Here is a 25,218-nt window from a genome sequence, read left to right on the forward strand (position 1 = left end):
GGACATAAGGAAAAACTTCTTTACTGTCCAAACCCCCAAGGCCTGGAACAGGCTCCCTCCAGAGGTGGTGCAAGCACCTACTCTGGACTCCTTTAAGAAGTGTTGGATGCTTATCTTACTGAGATCCTATGACCTTACCTGACTTCCTGCCCTTGGGGCAGGGGGCTGGACTCGATGATCTCCCGAGGGCCCTTCCAGCCCTAATGTCTATGAATTTCATAGATTTCATAGATTTCATAGACATTAGGGCTGGAAGGGACCTCGGAAGATCATCAAGTACAGCCCCCTGCCCAAAGGGCAGGAAGTCAGCTGGGGTCATAGGATCCCAGCAAGATAAGCATCCAGTTTGCTCTTGAAGGTGTTCAATGTAGGTGCTTGAACCACCTCCGGTGGCAGGCTGTTCCAGACCTTGGGGGCTCGGACAGTAAAGAAATTCTTCCTTATGTCCAGCCTGAAATGGTCTTGTAGTAGTTTATGACCGTTCGACCTAGTCGTCATCCCTTGGGGCGCTCTGGTGAACAAACGTTCCCCCAGATACTGGTGGTCACCCCTGATAAACTTTTAGGTGGCCATCAGATCACCTCTGAGCCTGCGCTTTTCCAAGCTAAAGAGCCCCAGGGCTCTCAGCCTGTCATCGTAGGGTCTGCTTCCCTGACCTCTGATCATGCGCGTGGCTCTTCTCTGAACTCTCTCAAGCTTCTCCACATCCTTTTTGAATCGTGGCGCCCCAAACTGGACGCAGTACTCCAGCTGCAGCCTCACCAAGGCCGAGTACAAGGGGAGAATGACGTCCCGGGATTTGCTTGAGAAGCATCTATGGATGCAAGCCAGCGTTTTGGTCGCTTTACTAGCTGCAGCATCGCATTGCAGGCTCATGTTCATCTTGTGGTCAATGATGACCCCCAAGTCTCTTTCTTCCATAGTGCTAGCCAGCGTAGCACTGCTGAGCCTATAAGGATGCTGCGGGTTTTTCTTCCCAAGGTGGAGAACCTTGCAGTTATCGGCATTGAGCACCATCAGATTCTCGTCCGCCCACTTGCTGAGCCTGTCCAGGTCAGCCTGGATCACCCGCCTGTCTTCTGGTGTGGATGCTTTGCCCCAAAGTTTGGTGTCATCGGCAAACTTGGCCAGTCCGCTTCTGACTCCAGTGTCCACATCAAAGTCCAGTGGACATCAAAGTCAGTGTCCACATGAAATCTATGAATATGAGCCAATAGTGTACTACTGCTAAAAAACAAACAAGCAAAGAAACAAAAAAACCCAACAACAACCTACTGGCTTATATTAACAGGAGTGTAACTTGCAAATCAAGGGACATGATGTATCCACTCTATTCAGCACTGGTGAGGCCTCACCTAAGTATTGTACCCAGTTTTGGGCCTCACACTTCAAGAAGGATGTGAACAGTTTGGAAAATGAAAAGCAACAAAAATTGATTAGGGGCCTGGGAGGAAAGACTTATGAGGAAGGCAGAAATAGCTGGGGCTATGTTAGTCTGGAGAAGAAAGACTGAGGCAGGGATTTGACAACAGTCTTAAATCCTGAAAGCAATTACAGCGAGCATGGAAATGGGCTTTTCTCTGTGGCTGCATGGGATAGAACTAGGAGTAATGGCCTTCAGCTATGGCAGGGAAAATATAGGTTGGAGATTAGGAGGAACTTTCTGACTATGCAGGTGGTAAGGCATTTGAACAGGCTACCTAGAGAAGTTATGGAATTTCCATTCTTGTAAATTTTCAAGACGGTTGGGATGGTTTAGTCAGAATCTTGCCCTGAGCAGAGGGGTGGAGTACAGGAAATCCCTTTTAACACTACTTTCCTGTGATCCATGGATCCGTTCCATTATTTTTTCATTGTTTTCTATCTTTCATTTTTATTAAGTCTCTTAACTGTCCTAGAAAATGTTATATAGTATGCTAAACTCTGTCATACTGTTGACATCCCATGCTGTGCATAGGGTTAAGTTTGCCCAGTATGCTTTATATTATGTTGGGTGTTTCTCTTCACAAACAATAAAAGAAAGGGACTAGTTCCAAAAGATTTTGGGTACAGTTGCTTTTTTTAAGTGGGATTAAACAGCTGTAAATAAAAGGAAATAGAGCAATCTATTACCAGTAGGATAAGGACTGTGTAGTTTGCTTGGAAATAAAACCGATTAGAATATTAGAAACTAAATAAACACAACTTCTGCATTTCTACAGTGCAGTAGCATGGAAAGTATAATACAGACTCCTTTCCAGCATGTCACAATCCAGATTAGAGAGGTCCTGTTTAAAGTCAATAATGCGAGTCATTTTCTCACCTACAATGTTCTTGGTGCCTTTGATAGGGAGTTTGTGATGTGGGAGTAGAGACTCTGTTAAAAGGTTATAATTGTAGATTAGGCAAGTAGGTCATCTTCATTATAGCATTTTCTATCCAGTCATTTTTGCCACCTCCTGTATATGCATTATGAAACACTTCACTTAATCAAATGGCATTTATTTTCTTCATGTGAGTTGTCAGCAGGATTTGAGCCTCTGACCTTAACATCTTGAAAACAGACCTCTTCTGTACAAATTGGAAGAGTAATAGCAGAGCTTTTCTAACAGCCCCAATGACCACTAGAGGGCAATGTGACACAGTTGGCCGGGGGGTTACACTACTAATGATTAGTACTATTATGTTGAAAGTCAGAATGCCAGTGTCATATTCTTTGGAAGAGATGTCCAACGGCTTGAACAATGGTTACAGTTAGCATAGTTAACTGCATGCATTTCACATACTCTGGAATGGTGTGGTAAAGCTGTCAAGACGTGTGTTATACTAAATCTAAAATCTGTTTCTAGCTTTTATTAAAGTTAGACCCATGCTTACTCCTGTTATGATTCTTGGTAGTGCTTTAGCTTTGTTTCTTTTTCTGTTAAAGTAATATCCCAAGATACTATATATAATTTACTATGCTGTAATGGAGTTGCTGCTTCCCAGACAATTGAGTTTAGGGTTTCAAACTTAAATGGCCTCAAACAGCTGGATTTAAATAGTATCCAGACTTCCAATGTGCACATCACTATCCTCAGGTGCCAGAGCAGTGTGAGGTGTGGAGGATCTGCTCCTTGAGTTTCTCTGAGCACCTCCTCAGCATCATAAACTGATCAAGAAATGTACAAGAACTTGAGGCATGAACCCTACCAGGTGAACTATATAAGCTCCACTATGATTAATAGGGTTCAACATTGTGGCTGGGTTCTACCAGCTATATGAACTTGTTAAATGAGGTCCTTAGGTGGAGCCTGGCATTGACTGCATTGCATACTGAGCTCATAGAATACACTGTGTGGGGGATAGCTAGCAGTAAAGTATTTTAAAAATACTTTTGTCATTTCCAAGCTACAACAGGGAAAAAGAAAGTTGCTGGTAGTACATTATTGGTTGTTTTTTTTTGGAGGGGGGAACCTCTCCTGAAAAATGAGGGCCACATTGTGCAAATGTACACATAATACATGAGTGTTACCATGAAAAAAATAGTATTTGTTACTTTGCCCCATGCTTGTCACCTGTTGCTCACTTTAGACCTCAATTTCCCTCTCTTTTGCAATGACCCCAAATTTCCATTGCTGTTTATATTGTAAGTAAAGCAAACATTTTTTTTTTTTTTTTTAAAAGCCAGATAAACCAAACTGAGGCTTAGGTTCTACTATATAGTGTTTGTGAACTGATATTTCTAGTACACATAAGTCATTGATGATTCTTTGCCATAGGGGTAGGCAAGTATGTGCTATCTTTGACAAGGCCTACAAATTTTAATTAACTTGAGCAGTATTTCTTTTGACACATTGCCAGTGGTTTTAGCTTAATCAAGAAGCTCCATTCATACTGCTAGTTATACAGTAAATCCACTATAGCGGTGCCTACTGTTTGTAATCATAATGAATATGCTTGTTTAACTTTAAAGGTGATGGGAGGGTGGGGGATTTGGGGAAGTTAGGGATAAATGTATCGGCCAGCATGTAAACAAATTTCAAACTGCTAGCTATGTTCCTTCACTCCAACTAACTTGTACTTTGAACCCTTTTTCCCAGGTCAAAACCTGATGATTAATTTTTAATTTTAGAGCATAGTGCTAAGCTTATTGGCTTAGGTCTAAGCTTTAGAGAGGGATTTATAAATATGCTCTAATCCTTGGGAACCTGTTTCTAACTAATGATGTTTCAAATGTGATGAAAATCCAAAAGTTCTTAGAAAGAAAAGGTGTCAAAGCTGAAACAAATGAAAGCTGAAACAAATGAATGAAATGTATTGGTTGTGTCTGTCCCTGTGTTGTTGTAATTATATTTCTAAACAATGAAACAGATTTATTAGAGGAAGATTTTGCAGCATTTCCTAAGGGTGTTCAAGACCAGAAATCATTTAATTTCTCCTAACCAACACTTTGGGTTTGTAGTCAATCAAATCATAGTCCTGGAGATTAGGATGAAGGCCATGTATAGTGGCATTGAAAAAAGTCAGCAATATGGTATCTGCAGATGAGCTTATGCTTCAAGTGGCTGAAATCACTAGGAAGGCTAGGAGCTACACCGGTACTGGTACTTAAACATACAGCTGTAGACACAGCAAATTCATCAGTCTCAGCTGGAGGTGACACCTCTCTGTAGTCAGGTTTTCATCTGGAAAGAAGGGGTCAAGGTTGCTAGCAAACTGGAGGTGAAAAGTCACTTTGAGATTGCTGTGTAGTCATTTAAGGAAAGTGACTAGTCAGTCAGGCAAGAATCTAAAAATACATACCACTTGGTGAATGCGTGTCTTAAAGTGTTTATGGGATGGGGGTAAAACAACATCATTTTGGCCAGGTCTAAATGTAGAGTACCCTCTCCTTCCAACCAGGGTAACTTCCACCTTGCCTGGATTGAGTCTGACCCAGCTGTTACCCTACTATCACTTCAGTAGTGATGGCTCTTGCATCAGAGAAGAGATAATGGTGAGTGTCACTGACATATTTGCAGCTGAGCGGTTGGTTTCTGAAGTGAATACTTAAGAGAAAAAGCATAGTATGGATCCCACTGGTGAAAAACAGTACTTGCTTTCTGTGCTTTCAGTCCTGAGGGGGATAGCTGGCAGAGGGAGGGGGGAGCTGAGTGTAGTGCCCTGTTACAAACAGCAGAGCTGATGAGGCCTCAAAGTTGTAGAGAGGCATAATTAGGAGTGAGGCACAGACAGGTACACTCTGCTTGTCCAATACCTGACTCCATGCAGATTTTAAAGATAGGACAGTTTTGTAGAGCTACTGAACCATTTCTTCCTGTAGGGGTCTGGTGCCTTCCCCTGATTCTGGAGTGTAAATGACTTCCCAGCCAACTCCTCTGCTGGCACTTGAATTCCTTATTGAATCTAGGCATTGTGGCCAGTGTTACGCAGGCATGAGCCCACTTGTCCATTATGCTACTACATAAGGACAATGCAATTGGCTGTTTATGTAACAACATGTCAATATGTCAGCACACCAAGACTTGATTATTGTCCAGAAGTGGATATCATATGAAAATGACCAATTGTATATAAAGTAACTCAATATAAAACCACAGAAAAAAAAGTTTTATTCTAAACAAATGGTCAGCCAGCTCGGGTTGCCTTATTCCCAGGTGGGAGTTGAATCAGAATCAGATGTCACATGCGTGAGCTCTTCACTTGTAAGCCAATCTGGTAACTTGCATGTTGAGCGTAACTATGGTGGTTTTTGATAGTTTTCATAAGGGAGAAGGTGGCGGTGGCAGTACCGGTTCTGTAGTAGATCTGGGCCTCCAACTATCCAGAACATTATTAAACAAAACGAAGGAGTGGAAACTGCATCTAGTCCATACTTCTTGGTCCAGTCCACTCAGATTTTACTAACTGAAGTTAATCTAATGTGGTTTATTTCCAGCCCTTCCACTCTTTTTTTTTTTTTTAAAGCCCTTACTTACGGATTGGTTTGGAAAACTGCAAATTTGCCTTAAGCTCGATTTTTCATGGAAAAGTTTTAAAAAGGGCCACACGGGCCTTCAGGGTCAACTTGAACTTGGCTTGCAGGCAGGACCTGGAGCTGGGCTCTGGTTGGGCTCCTCGGGCTGAGCAGCTGCGAGTGGAAGCAGCCGCATTCTTCACGGAGGCCCCAGTCGCGGAGCCCGATCCCACTGCACAACCTGAGGGACAGCGCCTGGGAATGGGCCTGGTGACCCGCTCCCACCTCTGTCGTCTACAGCTAGCTCCTGCTAAGGGCTAGCCTTTGACCCCTTTCGAGGCCCCGGGTGCAAGCTCCCAGCCTCTCATTTCAGCCTGGCTTGCCGCCTCATCTCTGCTGGGGGCTCAGGCCGTTCCCTCCTGCCCTGCCTGCGCCGTCAACCCCCCGGTAGGAAGCTCCTAAAGCTCCTGGCCATGCAGGTGGAGGTGGGCGCCGGCGGCCCGGGGCGCGCTCCTGCCGCGCTCAGGGAAAGCGGCCCCGGAGCGCGTCTGTCCCGTCGGGGGGGCTCCTCGCAACAATGGGCGCGGGGCCGGGAGCCCGGGCGCTGCCCCCGCCCCGCTCCCCTCCCTCTTTTCCAAAAGTTCGGAACTTTGCCGACGTCAGTGGGCGGGCGGCCAATGAGCGCGGGCGCTGATATTTTGGGAGGGGGGAGGGGCGGCGCGCGCGGCGCTGCGGTGCCTGCCCGGCCGCCCGCATACTGCATGGGGAGGCGGCGGCGGCAGCGGCAGCATCGTGCGCCCCTTCCCGCGCCGCTGCCTTCCGCCCGCGGGGCTCTGCCTGCGGCGCCGGGAGCGGCGGAAAGGAGCCGGAGCCGCAGCCGCCCCTGCCCGCGCTACCTGCCCCGTCCAGGTTGGCGGCTGTAGCGGCGCGGGGACTTCGGTGGGCGGGAGCCCGGCCGGCGCCCGTGTGAGCCGCGGCGGCGGAGCGGGGATGGTGGGCGCCGCGCTGTCCTGAGCGCGGGCGGGACGTCCCCCGCTCGCCGGAGCCGCTGTCCCGCCGGAGACCATGGTGCCCGGGGCCTTTCTGTGCGTGGGGCTGGCGCTGAGTGTGTGGGGCCGCGCGGCCGGCTGCCCGCACAAGTGTACCTGCAGCGCCGCCGCCGTGGACTGCCACGGCCTGGGGCTGCGAGCGGTGCCGAGGGACGTGCCCCGGAGCGCCGAGAGACTGTGAGTACCGGGCCGGGCCGGGGGGTTCAGCGTCGCGCTCCTTCCCGGCCGCCGATGGCTCCAGGAGCTGAAGCCGCGTCCCCGCGTGTCTCCCGAGGGCTCCAGCGGGGCCGGTCCGTGCTGGGAGCCCTGCAGGGTCGAGGCAGGGGACTGGCATTGCCCACCTGGGGGCCGCACCTGGGGGCGCCTGCTGGTTCCTGACGGGCACGGTGACCGCATCCCCATGGAAACCTGCTCTCCTGCCCTGCCTTGAGCGCTGCGGGCTAGGCAGTGGCATTGAACCATCTCCGGTTTCTGCGGTAAAGTGGCAAAGCCGGGTGGGTGGTGGTGCAGGGAGCCTAGCTTCACCCTGTCCTCACCTCACCCCTCCGTATGCCCCAGGTAGGGTGGGTTGTGGAACAGCTGAGCGCTGCGAGTGGAGTGAGGAGTCCTGAGATCTCGCAGCCCTGCTTTTGTGAGCATCAGCTGCTCAGGGGAATAAAGAAGCGGTGACAAACTTCACTTCATCTTGAGTGAGCTCACTTGAGATGCAGCGGTCCGCTTCTCTGATGTTGCTTAATATGTTGCACATGCATTTTTCAGATAGGCAGTGCCATAGAAGTGCAGTACTGAAGGCTTTTCTGAAGTTCATGGCAACTCCTTATTTGGGTTCCACTGACAACACACCAAAGTGCAGTTCAACCTGTTTTGGAAGGTGCAGTTAATTATTCCCAAAGAACTTAAAAAAACAAACAAACCCAAGCATGGTGCATGGAGTGACTGCCCACTGCATTTCAGTTTGGTCAGTGGTACATTTTTATACAAGAAAGCTTTCTTTTAGACATTTCATCTGATTTTCATCTGCCAGACATTTAGTTTGATGCTAATTGAATGTTAGTAATCAGCTATTTACTTTTTGGAAAGGGTTAAGTTTGATTATTAAACAAAACTTTGACTTGAAACTCAGGGAGGTAATCAGCAATAGAAGGAATTAAAGAGGCTAAGAAGTTGGAGCTCCTAGATTACTGAGACAGTGAGTAACAGTATCTCTATATCCAGCTCTAGATTCCCCAGAACAGTTCTCCTAGCTGAGATAAAATGCAAAGATTCAAGAGCTAGAAGCTGAAGCTTGTTAATTTCAGGCTAGAAGTAATGTTTCAGTATTAGAAAGGTCTGTGTTGGTCAGAATGATTTGCCAAAGGGTGTGGTGGATTTGCTGTCACTTGAAGCCTAAGTCTAAAAACATTTTAGCTCAGTTGCAAGTTAGAGTTTAAACAGGTATTATTGGGTGAAATGCAATGGCTTGTGTTAAACCAAATGTTACGCTGAATGATGGTAATGGTCCCTTTGGGCCTTGCTATGAATATAAATGTGTAAAGGAACAAAATTTGAGAGGCAAATGACATATAGGATACACCATACCTGAAATTTCTGGTATAGATTGCAAATTGAGACTATTCTAGCTTTTGTATATCTTTTGTTGTGTGGAGTAACAGGCTTACTTCAAAGAGTAAACTATTGAGAATCCATATTGCAGGAAACTATATTGTTAGTCATATCATGTCTAATTTTGATTTTTTTTTTTTTTTTTATTGCATAGTGTGTAAACAGAGAAGTTTCCAAATGGATGTATGTTTTTGTTGAAGTGGGATCCAAGCTTGCGAATTTGTCATATAATAATTTACTCATGTACAGTATTAACTAAAAGCATCAGGTGACTGCCAGGTAAAGAGGAATTTTGAGGATTGTCTAGTCAGTATATTAGTCCATATATTTTACTGGGGAATATCTGTTTTTTATTTTGTAACTCATAGTCTTTTATGACTCTTTTATTGGTTGCATAATATTTACAGAAATATGATTTTCTCAGAAATAAGTTTTATCTCAAATCCTTATTTTAAATTGCCCATAGTACAATATCTTTCTAAAGGTAGACTTGGTAATTACATTAACTTGAACTTCATTGACTAAATAAGTTTTATTACAATAAGTTGTGCATTCAGATTCCTTCAGGAGCTTATTCAGATGCCTTATTTTTTCTGCTTAATGCTTTTCAGTTATTTCTTTTGACACATGTATTCTTCACATTAGGTTATTGTCCAGGGCTTGAAATATCCTTTTAACATGCACATGTATCTTAGAGTCATCTTTGGCAGCTACTATTGGTCTTAGCTTTTCCATTAACTCTAGAGACTATCAAGGGACCTGACAGTGTAGTGAGCATTGAAATTTCAGTGGCATCTCTGGATAGACATTCTCATTCATATGTTTAGTCTTCATGTAGTATCTTTCACTATTTTTCTTTGAAATTAACCTGTGACTAGAGGAAGCATAAATGGTGCTTAAATGGTTTTAAACTTTAAATGATAATGCTATTCCTGTTGCTAAGAGCAGGATGCAAATAGCTTTTGTTTTTCAATATGCCCTGAGAAGTGTTTCATATACTTCTTGATATCTGAGTGCCACTGAACTAATTCTGCATAAAAAGAATGCTTTGCTCTTTCTCCATCCAGGTAAGCTGTAGGCTGCACATGTCAATTTTCTTGTTTTTATTTTAAATTCGCAGGAGATCTAACATTACCACTTAAGATATTTTCCCACCAAGCCCTTAGAGTTATGGTTGTACAAGCTTTCCAGAATATTTGGGTTATTACAGCCAAGCTAAATATTATTTAAATTTGTGTGTTTTAAAACTACATCCAATGAAAGCTGAACTAAAAATATAATGAAGTCCCTGCCCTAACATGAGAGCAATGCAGATCATGCAGTTGGGGGGCTCTAGGCTTGATAGGATCCTTTTTTTGAGTACATCTATGTTCAGGATGATTGGCTAGTATAGAATAGGAACCCAAAACCGAACACTTGTACAAGTTGTGCATAAGGTAACTCAGTTTTTTTCAAGGATACTAGTTCTCGCCAAACAAAAACTGTTGCTTATACAGATCTTTAAAACTGGACAGCATAAGTCTTCCTGTATCAAAAGAAATGTGAAGTCACTGGTGTTTTTAGGAAAGTCAGTGCTTTGCCATTTCTAATAATGAATGTGAAACATAGACTTAAAAAAATAAAGTCTGGAAACTGCTTCTCTTGGAAAGGAAATTGTTGTTGGTAATTCTTTCCAAGGGCTACAATCTGCAGAGCAGTGAGTGGCCACAGAGACGATACGATCCTGAGGAGAGCTGGACTGAACTTTTTTTTTTTTTTAACAATTTCATTTCCCACAGCATTTAAGCATTATAGCATCAAGTCTATATAATACAGCATGAAATGCAGAAATGCCTCAACAGTCTATGCTGGTCCCCTTTTTCTTAGTGGTATTGCTTTGTTCCTGTACAAAGCTAAAGTAGCAAAAGATTTCACTGCAATTATTTTTATGGTGTAAAGATGTAGCTGAACAGAGAAAATGAGTAATACCTGAAATGAAAACATTTACCTTGAAGTGCAGAGTAAATAAGAGTGGATTTATATTTGTACAGCGAAAAGAGGCCACATGTATAACATCCCTTCTATTAAAAAAAAAAAAAAAAAAAAAATATCCAACAGGGGAAAAACGTGACAAATGATGTTTGACAATGGTATTATAAAAAATTAGAAAGTGGTTTGTTTATTTTTGGCTTTGGTTTACCCATAGAAATTTAAAGAATACCAGTGAACGGGAATACCACTCACATGGTGGAATGCCTTGGATTCTTTCATGTATTAAGTAGGCGCTGATCCCTCCCATGCTTAAATGAACACTTTCTGTTTGCATAGAAACATGAGCAAATCCCCAAAAAGTGAGTTTACTACTTAGGATACCTCCATGACAGGTATCCTAAGTAATGGAGCGAACTACTTGCTTAACAGCTTAATTGTTCAGCTGTTAACAAGTATTTGTGCAGTATGCTTGACCTTTCTAAATATTTGCAACTATTATTCAGCCAAGGACAAATAATGTGCTTAACTCTAATGAAGTATCATTATAGTATCTCTCCGGTGATAGAAATTTAACAATCCATGTTAAGTTGTTCCTTACATTCTATCTTTTCTCCCAAATGCATCTTGGTATTACTTTGTATGTTTAGCTGACTGGCAGAGTGTACTTCATTTTCAGCAGTACTCTGTTTTTGTATTCAGGGCTATACCTCATATTATTTTCTCAGTAGAACCTTGACTGACTATTCAGGCCCTAAGTGGGAGAGATGGTGCTATACTTGAAACTTAGTTGTGCAGACAAAACCATTCACAAAGCCAGTTTTGGTGTGAGGCAATCTGGCATTCACTTGCAAATTGTTTTAGTGAGGAAAAAAAATCTCTGCTTGTTTGTAAGTTTACCCTTTGTATAAGGATCATGAAAGCAAAAGTTACAGTAAATCAAAAATTGCCTCATATCACCTTTTGCATAGAGACTTCACTTGATTTCTCATGGGGATGTGTATTGGGAAGTTTTTCATTTGAGATACACAAATGATTTATCTGCATAGTACTCCTGAAGATCATTTCCACTGTTTTGCTTTTTAATGCTGAAAGAATCGGAACAGATTATGTGCAACAGTTACAGGTGATGGATTTTATTAATTTCCTTTAGATAAAATTAGAACTGGTAATGCACAATATGAAACTGGGCTCTGTACAGTGTCTATAATAATAGTAGCAATACAAATATGAAGATGGGGATCCTGAGGCACAAGTGCCTTGACTAGTTGAAGGTCAGTGGATCCACCTGACTGCATGGTACCATCTGTGGGCTGTTACCTACAAAAACTTAAGCCTGTCTGAACCAGTTAGTTTCTAAGGTGCCACCTTGCCCTGCCTTCTGTTCCTAGCGGAAGACAAATGAGAAACCTGGTTACAACTATTTCAGGCCAATATCCAGCTTCTCTAAATGTAGTGCTTGAGCTCATTTGATTCCTTAGTGGCCAGAATCTCCCATGAAAGAATATGTATGTCCAAGGAGGTGATACTTCCCCTCTATAGGGTGCTGGTCAGACCGCAGTTGGAGTACTGCGTGCAATTCTGGGCGCCGCAATTCAAGAGGGATGCGGATAACCTGGAGAGAGTCCAGAGAAGGGCCACTCATATGGTTATGGGCCTGCAGACCAAGCCCTACGAGGAGAGACTAGAGAAACTGGATCTTTTCAGCCTCCGCAAGAGAAGGTTGAGAGGCAACCTTGTGGCTGCCTTTAAGTTCATCACAGGGGCACAGAAGGGAATTGGTGAGTATTTATTCACCAAGGCGCCCCCGGGGGTTACAAGAAACAATGGCCACAAGCTAGCAGAGAGCAGATTTAGATTGGACATTAGGAAGAACTTCTTCACAGTTCGAGTGGCCAAGGTCTGGAAAGGGCTCCCAACGGAGGTGGTGCTCTCCCCTACCCTGGGGGTCTTCAAGAGGAGGTTAGATGAGCATCTAGCTGGGGTCATCTAGACCCAGCACTCTTTCCTGCTTATGCAGGGGGTCGGACTCGATGATCTATTGAGGTCCCTTCCGACCCTAACATCTATGAATCTATGAACATTGGATGAATTTATAGCAAAGAGGTTAGGGTCTGGACTACTTGGTGGTGATCAGGTATTGGGGGAAGGAGCGTGTGTTCTGAATTGGTAGAGTGAGTTTATCCTCCACAGTGACACTCCTCACTCTTACACTGTGCTTAAGTAGTTAATTTGAATGTCAATATTTAGGAACAATTTGGGCATTTAATCATCTGTTTATTATGGAGTGTTTGTATGGCCTGGGGTCTCTGTTATGTTATTATTAGGAGCCTACTGAATTCACAGCAGAAGTGCAGCAGCTCCTTTAATCTTGGAAGTTCCCCCGCTCCCCCCTCCAGCTGAATGGCGGAGGGGCCCTGCTACTTGCTACTGATTGGCAAGGAGGCAAAAACTGGTTTTAAACATGGCGCTGTTTTTGTGTCTCAGCCAGTTAGCAGCAAGCAGCAGCACCACTGGGGCCCCTCAGCCAATCAGCCACTTGGGGGGTAGGTGTGTGGTGAACCTGCAAGATTAAAGGAGCTGCTATGCAGCCTGCTTCCACCATGAATTTGGTAGGTCCCTAATTATCATGGTATTTTTGGTCTAAGAGTAGAGTTGCTGGAGTTGTATTTATTTTTCACCTGCTTCGTTTCTGTTCTTGCTATAGTTAATCTAAGCTCTTGTCTTGAATGTGTCACTGCAGTGTGTGTTTTACACACATTCAAGTATTCTAAATACAGTGTATAGATTCTGTCATGTTAATGTTCTAGTTTTTACAAACTCTTTTCAGTAAGAATTATTCATTTATTTATATAACAATAGTGTCTCAAACATTTTAAGGCTCCTTTTTGTAGACCATGTGCCAACTTTATTAGACATATGTGGTTCTGACTGAGAGAAACTTGCTATCTAAGGAACTCATCCTGGTGGGGAAAAAAAACCCCAAAAAACTTTTGATGTGCTTAATTTTACTGCCCTGATCTGAAGATGAAACTAAGGCAAAACTCGTGACATGGGTGAGTGACACTGTGTGTGTGTGTGTGTGTGTGTGTGTGTGTGTGTGTGTGTTAAGGTGCACCCTCACTCAACTGACACTAAGGAAGAAAGCAGTGCAGTTCAAACAATGCTGCCTTTTATGCAGTTTTTCCATCCCTCCCCCGGAGCACTGGGATTGGAAGGGACCTCAGGAAAGGATGACAGTCACTGGCCAGCTACACAGTCAATAATGAGAGCGCTCCTTCCCCATTCCCTCTCCTTACCTTAGTTTCTGTTTCCCTGCAGGCAAGCTCAGCTTGAGCTTTGGAACTCAAAATGTTTAAAAAATGTTGAAACGTTTCAACTTGCCTCATTTCGTTTTGAGGCTGTTTCAAAGCTCTCCGTTTCATTTCAGTTTTGCTCTTTTGAGCTCGAAACGAGTCAAAACAGTGTTGAAACAAAACTGCCGGTGAAATTTTGCATGGCCCTACTGTTTGTGCACTTGTGCTTCATCGAAACTGCTAGCTTTAGAGCTTCTTAAATAACTGTTGCTTCATACAAAAAGAATCTGCTATATGAATGAAGCATGATTAAGAAGCCAAGAGTCTGCCCTTGTATAGAACAATTCTCTCTCTTTATTTTAGGCATTACCCAGAATTTAAAATATGCACACTACATTTTTTATTGTTGGCATGAGAAAACAAGGGTGCAACTAAATAGCCTCAGGTTATCCCCATGCAGGCCTGAACTGATTGATGCTAGTGACAAAAAAAAAAATTCGTAATGGACTTTAAAGTGAATCTTTAAAATAGAGAGAATGAGAGAGCCTACAGTAATTGGCTAGTGTACAAGTAAAGAAAAACTTAGCAAGTTCTACAGAGAAGGATCCAGTCATTATTCAGTGGTCTGCTATTTGCTGTAACCAACATAAATCACTAAAAATTTAATTAATTGTCAATTGGGAGGGGCCAGGACAAGCTTGACACCGGTTGGGTAATTGGCTGGCCCCTGCCCTGGGGCACCAATTGGGTAATTGAGGGTCACAAGACAGGCCCAAAAGATGTACGTCTGCCACCCAAGGCGTGAGCTAGATAAAGCCTATGGCCAAAGGGGCCTCCTTCAAGAGGAAGCAAGGTGGTATAAGTTGTCGAGGCATGTAAGATACCCTGTGAAAGGGGGTGGAGTGTGAGAGGCCCTCGTGAGAGGAGAGCTGTATGAATGCGCGTGTGGCTAAGACCTGACAATGAGGGCTACGCTTGGTCTGGCTGTAGTCCAGGAGCACTGTCATCCGGATGCCATCTGCGAGGCTTGGGCTGCAGTGTAGGGGAAGAATGGAGCCACAGATATTACCCCCTGGCATCAGGGCAAGAATGGGCAACCTTCTGCCTAATTAACAACATAATTATGTAACAACAAGGCATGGCAGACGAGGCAGGTGGGCAGTGTGCCCAGAGGCAGGTGGGAACCCAGCACTGTGGCTGGTCAGGGAGTTTAGTTCCCACTTTCCCACATCAGTGAGCAATACAGAAGTCCTCAGCTTCAGGAAAGCTGAGTTTGACAAGCTTAGGAGACTTGTTGGCGTGGCCCTAAGGAACCACATCCCGAAGGGGAGGGGAGTTCAGGATGTGTGGTTGCTCCTCAAGGGAGCGATCCTGAAAGCACAAGCAATGTCCATCCCATCTCGGAGGAAAAGCAGCAAAAGAGCACAGCAGCCCCCTTGGCTCTGCAGGGAACTTGTGAACCTCATGTGTCTAAAAAGAAACACCTATAAAGGATGGAAGACTAGATCCACCTCAGAGGAGTATTCTGCATTGGTCTGGACCTGTAGGGAGTGAAATAGGAAAGCCAGGGCTGCGACTGAACTCCAACTGGCTACACATATCAAAGACGATAAAAAGTCCTTTTGTAGATATGTGGGGAGCTGGAGGAAAAGCAAGGGTAACAGACCCCTGCTAAACCATCTGGAACAACTGACACCCAGAAAAAAGCCAACCTACTTAATGGGTATTTTGCATCAGTTTTTCACCAGTCCCAAGGGATGGCCCTGCTCAATACAGTATGGGATGGCCAGGGTGAGAGAGAATTGTTACCCTTCATCAATGTAGACCATGTGAAGGAGCACCTTGAGAGGCTGGACACCTTCAAGTCAGCTGGCCCAGACAGTTTACACTGCTGGGGAATTAAGGAGCCTGGCAGGCATCATAGCTCAGCCACTGGCATGGATCTTTGAGAACTCGTAGTGCTCAGGTGAAGTGCCTGAAGATTGGAAGAAGGCTAATGTGTTGCTTATCTTCAAGAAAAGGAGGAAAGTAGATCCAGGGAACTACAGGCTTATTAGCCTGACCTCTATCCCAGGGAAGATCTTGGGGGAAAAAAAATTATCAAAGAGCCCATTCTTGACAAACTGGCTGATGGCAACATCCTGAGGGATAGCTAGCATGGGTTTGTTGTGGGTAGGTCTTGCTTGACCAATCTTATCTCCTTCTATGACCAGGTGACATATCACCTGGACAAAGGAGAAGAGATTGATGTCATATAGCCTGATTTTAAAAAAGCCTTCCATCTGGTGTCCCATGATCATCTCATGGAAAAATTGGCCAACTGCAGCCTCGGCTACATCACAGTCCGATGGGTGGGGAATTGGCTCCAAGGTTGGACCCAGGGAGTGGTAATCGATGCAAGTAAATCATTGTGGTGCGCCATGACCAGTGGTGTCCCCAAGGCTCCATCCTTGGGCCTATACTCTTTAACATCTTTGTTAACAATGTGGACATTGGTGTCAGAAGTGGACTGGCCAAGTTCGCTGATAACACCAAAATTTGGGGTAAAGTGTCCACACCTGAGGACAGGATGGTGATCTAGGCTAATCTAGACAGGCTCAGAAAATGGGCGGATGAAAATCTGATGGCATTCAACACCAAAAAATGCAAGGTACTCCACCTTGGGTGGGGGAGGAACCCACAGCAGGCTTATAGGCTCAGCAGTGCTACACTTGCTAGCACCACGACCAAAAGGGACTTGGGGGTCAGGATTGACCACAAGATAATTTTGAGCCACCAATATGATGTCACAGCTGATAAAGTGAGCAAAACTCTGGCTTGCATCTACTGATGCTTCTCAAGCAAATCCCAGGATGTCATCCTCCCACTGTACTTGGCCTTGGTGAGGCTGCAGATAGAATACTGCATCCCATTCTGGGCTCCTCAATTTAAAAAGGATGTTGAGAAGCTTGAGAGAATCCACAGGAAAGCCACGCACATGATCAGAGGGCAAGAGAACAGGCCTTATGATGAGAGGCTGAGAGCTATGGGACTCTTCAGCCTGGAAAAGCACAGGCTCAAGGGGGACGTGGTGGCTGCCTATAAGTATATAAGGGGTATACATCAGAATGTGGGGGAACGCCTGTTCACCAGAGCGCCCCAAGGGATGACTATGTCAAGTGGTCACAAACTCCTCCAAGACCACTTCAGACTGGACATAAGGAAGAACTTCTTTACTGTCCAAGCCCCCAGGTACTGGAGTAGACTGCCTCCAGAGGTGGTGCAAGCACCTACTCCGTACTCCTTTAAGAGACATTTGGATGTTTATCTTGCTGGGATCCTTTGATACCAGCTGACTTCCTGCCCCTAGGGAAGAGGCCTGACTCAATGACCTTCTGAGGTCCCTTTCAGCCCTAATGTCTATGAAATCTGTGAAAAACCTCATCTCCATCCTCTCTATAATCACCGTTCCATAGATTCATAGATGTTAGGGTCGGAAGGGACCTCAATAGATCATCAAGTCCGACCCCCTGCATAAGCAGGAAAGAGTGCTGGGTCTAGATGACCCCAGCTAGATACTCGTCTAACCTCCTCTTGAAGACCCCCAGGGTAGGGGAGAGCACCACCTCCCTTGGGAGCCCGTTCCAGACCTTGGCCACTCGAACTGTGAAGAAGTTCTTCCTTATGTCCAGTTCCGGACATGGGGAATAGGCATTAAGAGGCGAGACAAAGGCCATTGAGTTTGTGCAAGTATGGATGGATGTTGAAGTTCCTCTGATAAGAATTTCCGCTGATAAGAATGGAAAAGATTGACATCTAGAGGCCTATCACCCTCAGGGCTTTACTTGTAGTGACTTTTTAAATAACTTTATGCTCCAAGGTCAGGATTGTTGCTCTGTATTTAAATATCATCTACCTCTCTGAACTTTTGAGTTGATAGAGCTTTGCAAAACCAAGTCATCTTGGGATCTAGTATCTCCTGAAAGGGGTTTTGGTAATTCTTAATTTTGATGCAACTAATTTTGCTTTTTTTTTTTAATTGTCCTATGAATCCCTAAATGTAGATCAGAAGCTCATTGCAAAATAGTTTCATAAGCATGAGTGGTTACAATAACATGTCATGCCAGATATGCAGGCGGTGTAAGTAGTGTGTGGGGAGAACAAATCTTGTTTACAAGAACTTCAGTTGCATAGTAGAATTTATAATTCACTTAGTGCACACTGCAGAATTAGTCAATTCAGCAGCATTCCATCAAATCAAGCAGCCAAAATGGGGCATAGGGGGGAATTGGTAGGGTCCAAAAGGAGCTGGGATGAGAAATAAAGGGGGATCAATGGAGCAGGAGCCATGTGAAAGGTTACAGGTCATGTTGGCTCAACATTGTGCTCCTCAGTGACTGGTACATCATTCTCTTTGATCAGATCAGTGGGATTGTTTTTCATAAGTTCAGTTTGATTATTAGAGTGCCTGAACATTAGTTTGCTTTAGTTATTTGTTGATTAGGGGATGTATTTGCTTGTGTACTGTCTTACTGGTGATGGCATGAGGCTGCACAAAGTGTTCTAAGGCAGTGGTTTGTGAAACTAGAGGAACAACCAGATTTTATCAGAGAATTAATGAAGTACTTAAGTTAATCAGATTCCAGATACTTAAAATATAATTGAAAAATGTCCAAATGGAAGTATGTATGTTACAACACTTTTGTAAACATTAAGGAAGGAATTAAAGATTTATTATTTTTCAAAATAATTATCCAAAGCTCTCACATTTCAAGATATTTGTAAAACCATTTTGTAGCCATTCGTAGTTGGCCCCAGCCTCTAGTGCATGGGTGGGCAAACTCTGGCCTGTGGGCTGAATCAGGCCCGTAGCAGGTTCCATTTCCCAGCAGCTCTTGCCCACGTTGCTGCAGCTGGTTTCTATGGAAACCACAGCAGTAGTGAGGCCATGACAGCATGGGGCCAGGGTTTCCATGGAGACCAGTCGCAGCTACACTGGCAAGGTGCACAGCTGGGTGGGGAGCTGCTCTAGGGCTGGGATCTTGTGGTGATGATAGCATGGCCTGGAGCCAGAGAACAACTGTGATCTGATGTCTGCATGCCCTGGGCAGCAGATAGCGGCTCTGCCCCAGCCCTGGACTGCACTAATGGGGCAGCTGATTCAATCAGCTATTAGATAAAAGCTCCAAAAAGCCCCGCTGAAACATGCAAATGACACAGATGGTGGGGAGCTGGGTCAGACTGATGCGATTCCTCTTCTGGTAAAGCACTGTTGTTTGTTTTGTTTTGTTTTTTTCCGCTACATCTGTCAACACCCCTTATGTTTAAGTGAAGCAAGTTCTGAAATGAAAGTATATATGCTTGTTAAAATTACCAGTGGGTAGTTGGGTGGAAATATTTCATGGAACATAGATCCTCAAATATGTTACATTTTTGTTTACCACTGTTTGGACTTCTTTGCTGACATCCTGAATTGATGCAGTACAACTACATACATACATGTCTATGGAACCAGCTAGTACATGTTGGGTATGGAAGAGGAAATAAGAGCTGTTGTTGCTTATAGGGAATAAGCAACAACAGCTTATTTCCTATCTGCTGTAGGAAATTAAGTAGGAATGGCTAATTAAAAATTTACAATGAAATGCAGAAAGAAATAGCAAGAAGTTTAAATGAAGCCCAAAATTAAGCAGTTTTTTTTTTGTTTTTTTTTTTTGTACATGTCACAGTAGATCTCCTCTGTGAATTTCTCAGCTCAATGGAAATGGTGACTAAATGGTGATGCAGATGGCTGCAGTTTTCCCTTTCTGTCAGAGAACCAGTGCATCTGATATTCTGCATGTGAGGCCATGTTCTATTGCAGTTATAATCTTTTAACATATATTTCTCCATTGTGGTATGGTCTTAAACTGTCAAGCTGAACTGCTGGTTTCTTTCCTCCATCGTATGTAGGAATTATAAAGCTGCCAGCATAAAGTTTACTCCGTGGTAATAACATTTTGTATCTGCTGCAGTTCCCTAGGAGTTCATGGAGACTGGAAAAATCATCAGAATTACTTAAAATTAATGGAGCAGATATCTAAATGATTTGGGTGCTTTTGTATGCAGTGCTGCCATCTGCATGTCTTGCAGATTTGATTTGTCAGGATGGGACTGTCTGGGTCAGGATGTTAACAGTGTACGGTTAAGAACAGAATTTCATCCCAAGCTGTTCTTGGTTTCTTGGATTTTTAGCATATGAAGGTCTAAAGCAAGTCAGTGTTGTGGCTTTATAGTTATGGTGAAGACAAGTATATATAGTCTGTAAGCTGTCTGAGACCACATAATATTTTAGATATGAAACAAGTAACTAGTGGTCTTGTACTGTTTTCATGAGGCCTCTGAATGGATGGACTATTGAGAAGAATAGGCAGCTAACACGAAGGGCTATTTTTCATATTGCTTAGACAGCAAGGAAGTTCTGCACTGAGTCAGGTTTGGAAGTTAATTGTAACCCTGAGGGACCAACACATACTCCTTGAAAGGAAACCATAAGTTATGAAACTATGTGATGGCTTATAGATTTGGCTTATTTCAACCCATAATGTAATCCTGACAGAACTATGCAAGGTTCTTTCACACACTCTAATTGAGGCCTTCCAAACCAGTTAAATATAATTTAATTTGATAAAATTATAATGAGAAAATAAGCTTATATCTTTTTGTACAATTAGAAATAAGTTCGTTTCTAAGAAAATTCTGTATAGTCTGTAGTAGGATGATGTTACCCAAAACATGGCTTCAGGTCCTCTTGTGAAATGGATAGAAAGCTACAAAAATGGCGTGCCAGTCTTGATGCCAGACCAAGGTGGAGCATAGGTTTTGTAGCTAAATGTGATTCAGGTTAGGCAAAAGCACTTACGAGGGTGAGGAAAGGTGCTTGAGTTAAAATGATGGTTTACTGTCCCCTGTGTAAAGACCTACACGTTCTGTGAAAGTGGCTCAAGGACTGGACTCTCAAGTTGCCTTGAGACTCATCAATGAGCTGTGGTAGAGATTGGCCTCAAATCGAGGGTTTGCTGCTGTTGTCGATGTTTGTTTCTTGTTGGGAGTCACAGTATCAGGACGGAGTAAAACTGAGCGTATGGACAGGCCTCTGCACATTGCACCACAATGAAAATGTAGCACTTTAGGAGCATACAGGTATTCTAGCCCCATGGCTGGAGAGCTAAAATATGATGCCTCAAAGGTGACTGCTCCAGCCAGGGGGCAATGGGTAGCTGCCTCCTTGTGTCCCCCCGTCCCCTGTGGGAGCCTTGTTACTGACAGTCCACATGCTGTCAATTGTTAGCCAGCAGCTGCTGAAAAGCAGGAGCTGCCAAAAAAGTTGCCATCCTGCAGAGGGGGCAGAGCCAAGGAGAACCTCTCTCCTTACCCATGTTGTTCCTGGTATTACTTCTGCTACTACCAGAGCCCCAACAGTGGGAATTCTGTTGCTACAACTGCTATTTCAGAAGTCCTTGCTCTTGAACCGATGGTAGGAACTGCTGCTGCTGCCTTGAGAACCTAGACTGTTGCCAGGGCTCTGGGCTAGGGACAGATGTTCAAAAAGCCTGAGCCTGAGTTGATTTAACCTTTGCAGGTTAGTTTAACCTGGCTAGGCTGAACCAATTTGTAACTGGAAAGACATTCTCTCTAGACTGAGGAAATTCAGGCACATGCCTGCAGTGGCTCAGGCTAGAAGCTGGGGGCAGGGTGCTGGAGCAGCCCTGCCTTCCTTTACATGGTGCTGAGCTGAGTGGGGCATGGCCAGTCCCCAACAGGATGTTCTGATTAGGGAGGTCTGCCGACAGCATTCCAGGCTTTTCCCCGCTTGCTGCTCAAGGGGTAGGAGTGTTGCCAGATCCCAGCCCCCTGCTAGCACTCTGAGGCAACGGGAGGTGTGCAGTGCATGCATCCATTGATATGGGGCTTTTCAATCTCCCTCCTTGATTCTCTATACTGTCTGCAGCAAACTGACAGGCAGGCAAGACAGCAGGGGGTTGATAACCGTGTTTATCACCCCATCAGCAAAACAACAGTCTCTCTCCATTAGTTCAAACTCTTCTTAAACAGCTTACCACAGGGGTGGGCAAAATATGGCCCACAGTTCAGATCTGGCCCATCAGGCCATTTTGTCCAGCCCATGGGACCCCTAAAAAATTTAGAAAATATTCATCTGCTCCTGGATGCCTGTCAAAGATGACAGGAGGCAGGACCCCAGCCCTGCCCCACCCCCAGCCATTTCCCTGATTTCCTGCCCCTGCCCTGATCCAGCATCACATGGCTCCCAGCTGTATTGCTGGACTGGGAGCAAGGGGCTGTGCCAATACTGGGGGGTGGGGAGGGGAGTGTAGGGAGGGACTGTGGGGTGTGTGTGTGTGTGTGTGTGTGTGCGCGCACGTGTTCATAGGGTGAGTCCCACATGCACACCCCACCATACACATGCACCCAGGACCCCCCTCATACTGCCATACACACAGACCCCCCACCCCCATACCCATTCACACACCCCAGCCACCCTCCCCCCCACACACTTCCCCCCCACAAATCCCATACCTCCCACATATCTACACTCACACCCACATGCTCCCTCACCCCACAACCACACACCTATCCACCCCCAACAGACATGCACAGCCCCCCACAAACCTATACCCCCCACAACCTACAAGAGAAAGACTTCATTTTAAGCTATTATATACACAGTCACCTCTCTGCACACTACATAAATGCATGTAAACCAGGACAAAAATATTTTTTTGAAATCAAATTAATGAATGTTTCAAATGTTCACTTTTTAGAATATAATTTGGTATGTTTTCTGGTTCTGAGATGGTGAACCCCCTTGCTGAATGGGGTACTTCTGGGAAGGAACTTGTGGTGGCAAAGGTCAGGAGTTAAGGGGCGGGACTTCCAGTTCCAAGAGGGTGACCAGGGGCTGGGGCACCTGTCAAGGGGTGGAGCTACCTTTGCGGCTCTTGACAGCTTGCCATAACTTGGTAAGTAGCCCTCCACCTGAAATAATTGCCTGCCCCTGGCTTACCAGCTGACCTGTTGATTAGCTCCAAAAAGCCCTAAGCAGTTACTGTTCTATCTGCCTGTCCCAGTGAAACTGGAGACACACTCAGAGACACCGCTTGGCATTAGCTAGCATATCATATGTCTAGGATTGGTGAAGATGGGGTCTATGCTGTGGGAGATGGGAGGGGGGTGGGTTTCCTGATTGAGTAGTGAGGGGAGGTAGGGCAGGGGGAAGCCAGGCAGACCCTGCTGTACCTGCAGTCTGCTGGAGCTCCAGCCAGAGAGCAGAAGGGAGGGGCCAGCTCTGCTGTGGAGCAGACAGCCCCGCCCAGCCCATAAAGCATGCCGGGATGCTGGTCGAATCTGGTTTATCTTAAACCAGCAAGGGGTCTGGGACAGACATTGCATAAACCAGCTTGACCCAAATCAGTTAAACCTCGTTGAATGCAGTGTCAGACATCTCACACTGGTTTCATCCATTTTCAAACTGGTTTATGTGCACTGAACTTCTGTTCTCTTACAGGTTTAAACCAGTTTCTGATCACTTAAACCGGTTTATGTGTAATGTCTGTCCCTAGCCTTGAAGTGGCAATGAACATAGCAGGTTTGTAACAGGGCTTCCTGACAGCCTGCCCAGTAATGAGCTATCAGTGAGTTAACCATTCTCCCTCTTTTCCTCTATGTGGAGGAAGGGAAGAACAACAGAAGACTGAAATGCTGGTGGCTCTAGAAACTCCTGTAGCATTGTGTTCAACTATACAGGTGTTACACACAGTGCTATAAAACATAGCACTACCAAGAAGTTCCTCTTTTCAAGAGGTACTATTCTGTGACACCTTCTTTGTAGTGTTTCAAACGACTTGACTGGCTACACACTCCCTTATTGTAGTGCTCCAAGCTACAATGATGTGTATAGTGTCACAAATGTAATGCTTGTTTCTGGTGTGCACATCAAAGCAGCTCTAGAGGTACAGGCAATATTACTGCTTGAACACCTTTGCTGAAGAATTTCTTGCCTCAAATGCTATAAATGGTTTCCAGGCAACATAAAGCAGAGAGATTGATTTAACAGTCCTTAATCATAGAATCATAGAAGTAGGGTTGGAAGGGACCTTGTAAATCTTCAAGTCCGACCCCCTGCCTGGGCAGGAAGAAAACTGGACTCAAATGACCCCAGCCAGGTAGGCATCGAGCTGCTTCTTAAAGACCCCCAGGGTAGGAGCCAGAACCACTTCCCTTGGAAGTTGGTTCCAGATCCTAGCTGCCCTAACTTTGAAGTAGTTCCTATGGATGTCTAATCTAAATCTACTCTCCAACAACTTGTGGCCATTATTCCTTGTTATCCCGGGGGGCACTAGGGGAAACAAGGTCTCCCCCAAACCCTTCTGGTCCCCCCTAGTGAGTTTATAGATGGTCACCAGGTCCCCCCTCAGCTTTCTCTTGTGAAGGCTGAACAGGTTCAGGTCCTGTAGCCTCTCATTGTAGGGTCTGCCCTGCTGTCCCCGGATCATGCGGGTGGCCCTCCTCTGGACCCTCTCAATGTTGTCCACATCCCTCTTGAAGTGGTGTGGCCAGAACTGGACACAGTAGTCCAGCTGTGGCCTGACTAATGTCGCATAGAGGGGGAGGATCACCTCCTTGGCCCTACTTGAGATGCACCTGTGGATACACGATAAGGTCCGGTTAGCCCTGCCGCCTGTGACCTCGCATTGTCGGCCCATGTTCATCTTGGAGTCAGCGATGACTCCAAGATCCCTTTCTGCCTCCGTACTCTCAAGAAGGGAGTTTCCCATCTTATAAGTGTGCTGCTGGTTACTACTGCCCAAGTGCAGCACCCTGCACTTGTCAGTATTGAAACGCATCCTGTTTTTGTTAGCCCACCCCTGCAACCTATCCGGGTCTTGCTGCAGTCTTTCCCTCCCTGCTAACGTGCCCACCTCACCCCAAGTTTTGGCATCATCAGCAAATTTGAACAAGTTGCTTAAATAATTCCGTATCTTCAAGCAGAGAACTTGCCTACACATGCTGTTAGCCTACTTATTAAACTCCATCCTTATGACCATTCAATTGCCCCATGCTTATGGCCTGGGCATTTTGCATGATTAGTAGGGGTTTAGGAAGGAAGGATTATTGTAAGTGATGACTCTACTGTCATTCTAGAAGGTGGCTTGATTCAGCAGAATTCTACAGTAATGCACTGAAGAAACTGTAAAAGCTGCCTTTCCCAAGAATTTGACTTGCCTGAGTTACTTGAAGGAATTGACACAATGTGAAACACCAGTAAGTCTTCCTGTTTATCTGTTGATCATTTAATTCTCATCTGATGGTTTGGCAAGGATTGCTGCTCTGCTGATGTGGCATTTAG

At 44.9% G+C, this 25,218-nt stretch overlaps 1 protein-coding gene across 3 annotated transcripts in view; it reads left to right on the plus strand.

Moving 5' to 3' along the window:
• The first annotated feature begins 6,669 nt into the window (after nt 1-6,669).
• Nucleotides 6,670-25,218, plus strand: part of SLIT3 (slit guidance ligand 3) — a 964,832-nt gene continuing 946,283 nt past the window's right edge. For all 3 annotated transcript variants that reach the window (XM_019487139.2, XM_019487141.2, XM_019487140.2), the window contains exon 1: nt 6,670-7,143. In XM_019487139.2, the coding sequence (XP_019342684.1) occupies nt 6,983-7,143 (161 nt within the window). In that variant the 5' untranslated portion in view covers nt 6,670-6,982. The remainder of the gene's footprint in view (nt 7,144-25,218) is intronic.

This window comes from Alligator mississippiensis, chromosome 9 (genome assembly GCF_030867095.1).
Source record: "Alligator mississippiensis isolate rAllMis1 chromosome 9, rAllMis1, whole genome shotgun sequence".
NCBI lineage: Eukaryota > Metazoa > Chordata > Crocodylia > Alligatoridae > Alligator > Alligator mississippiensis.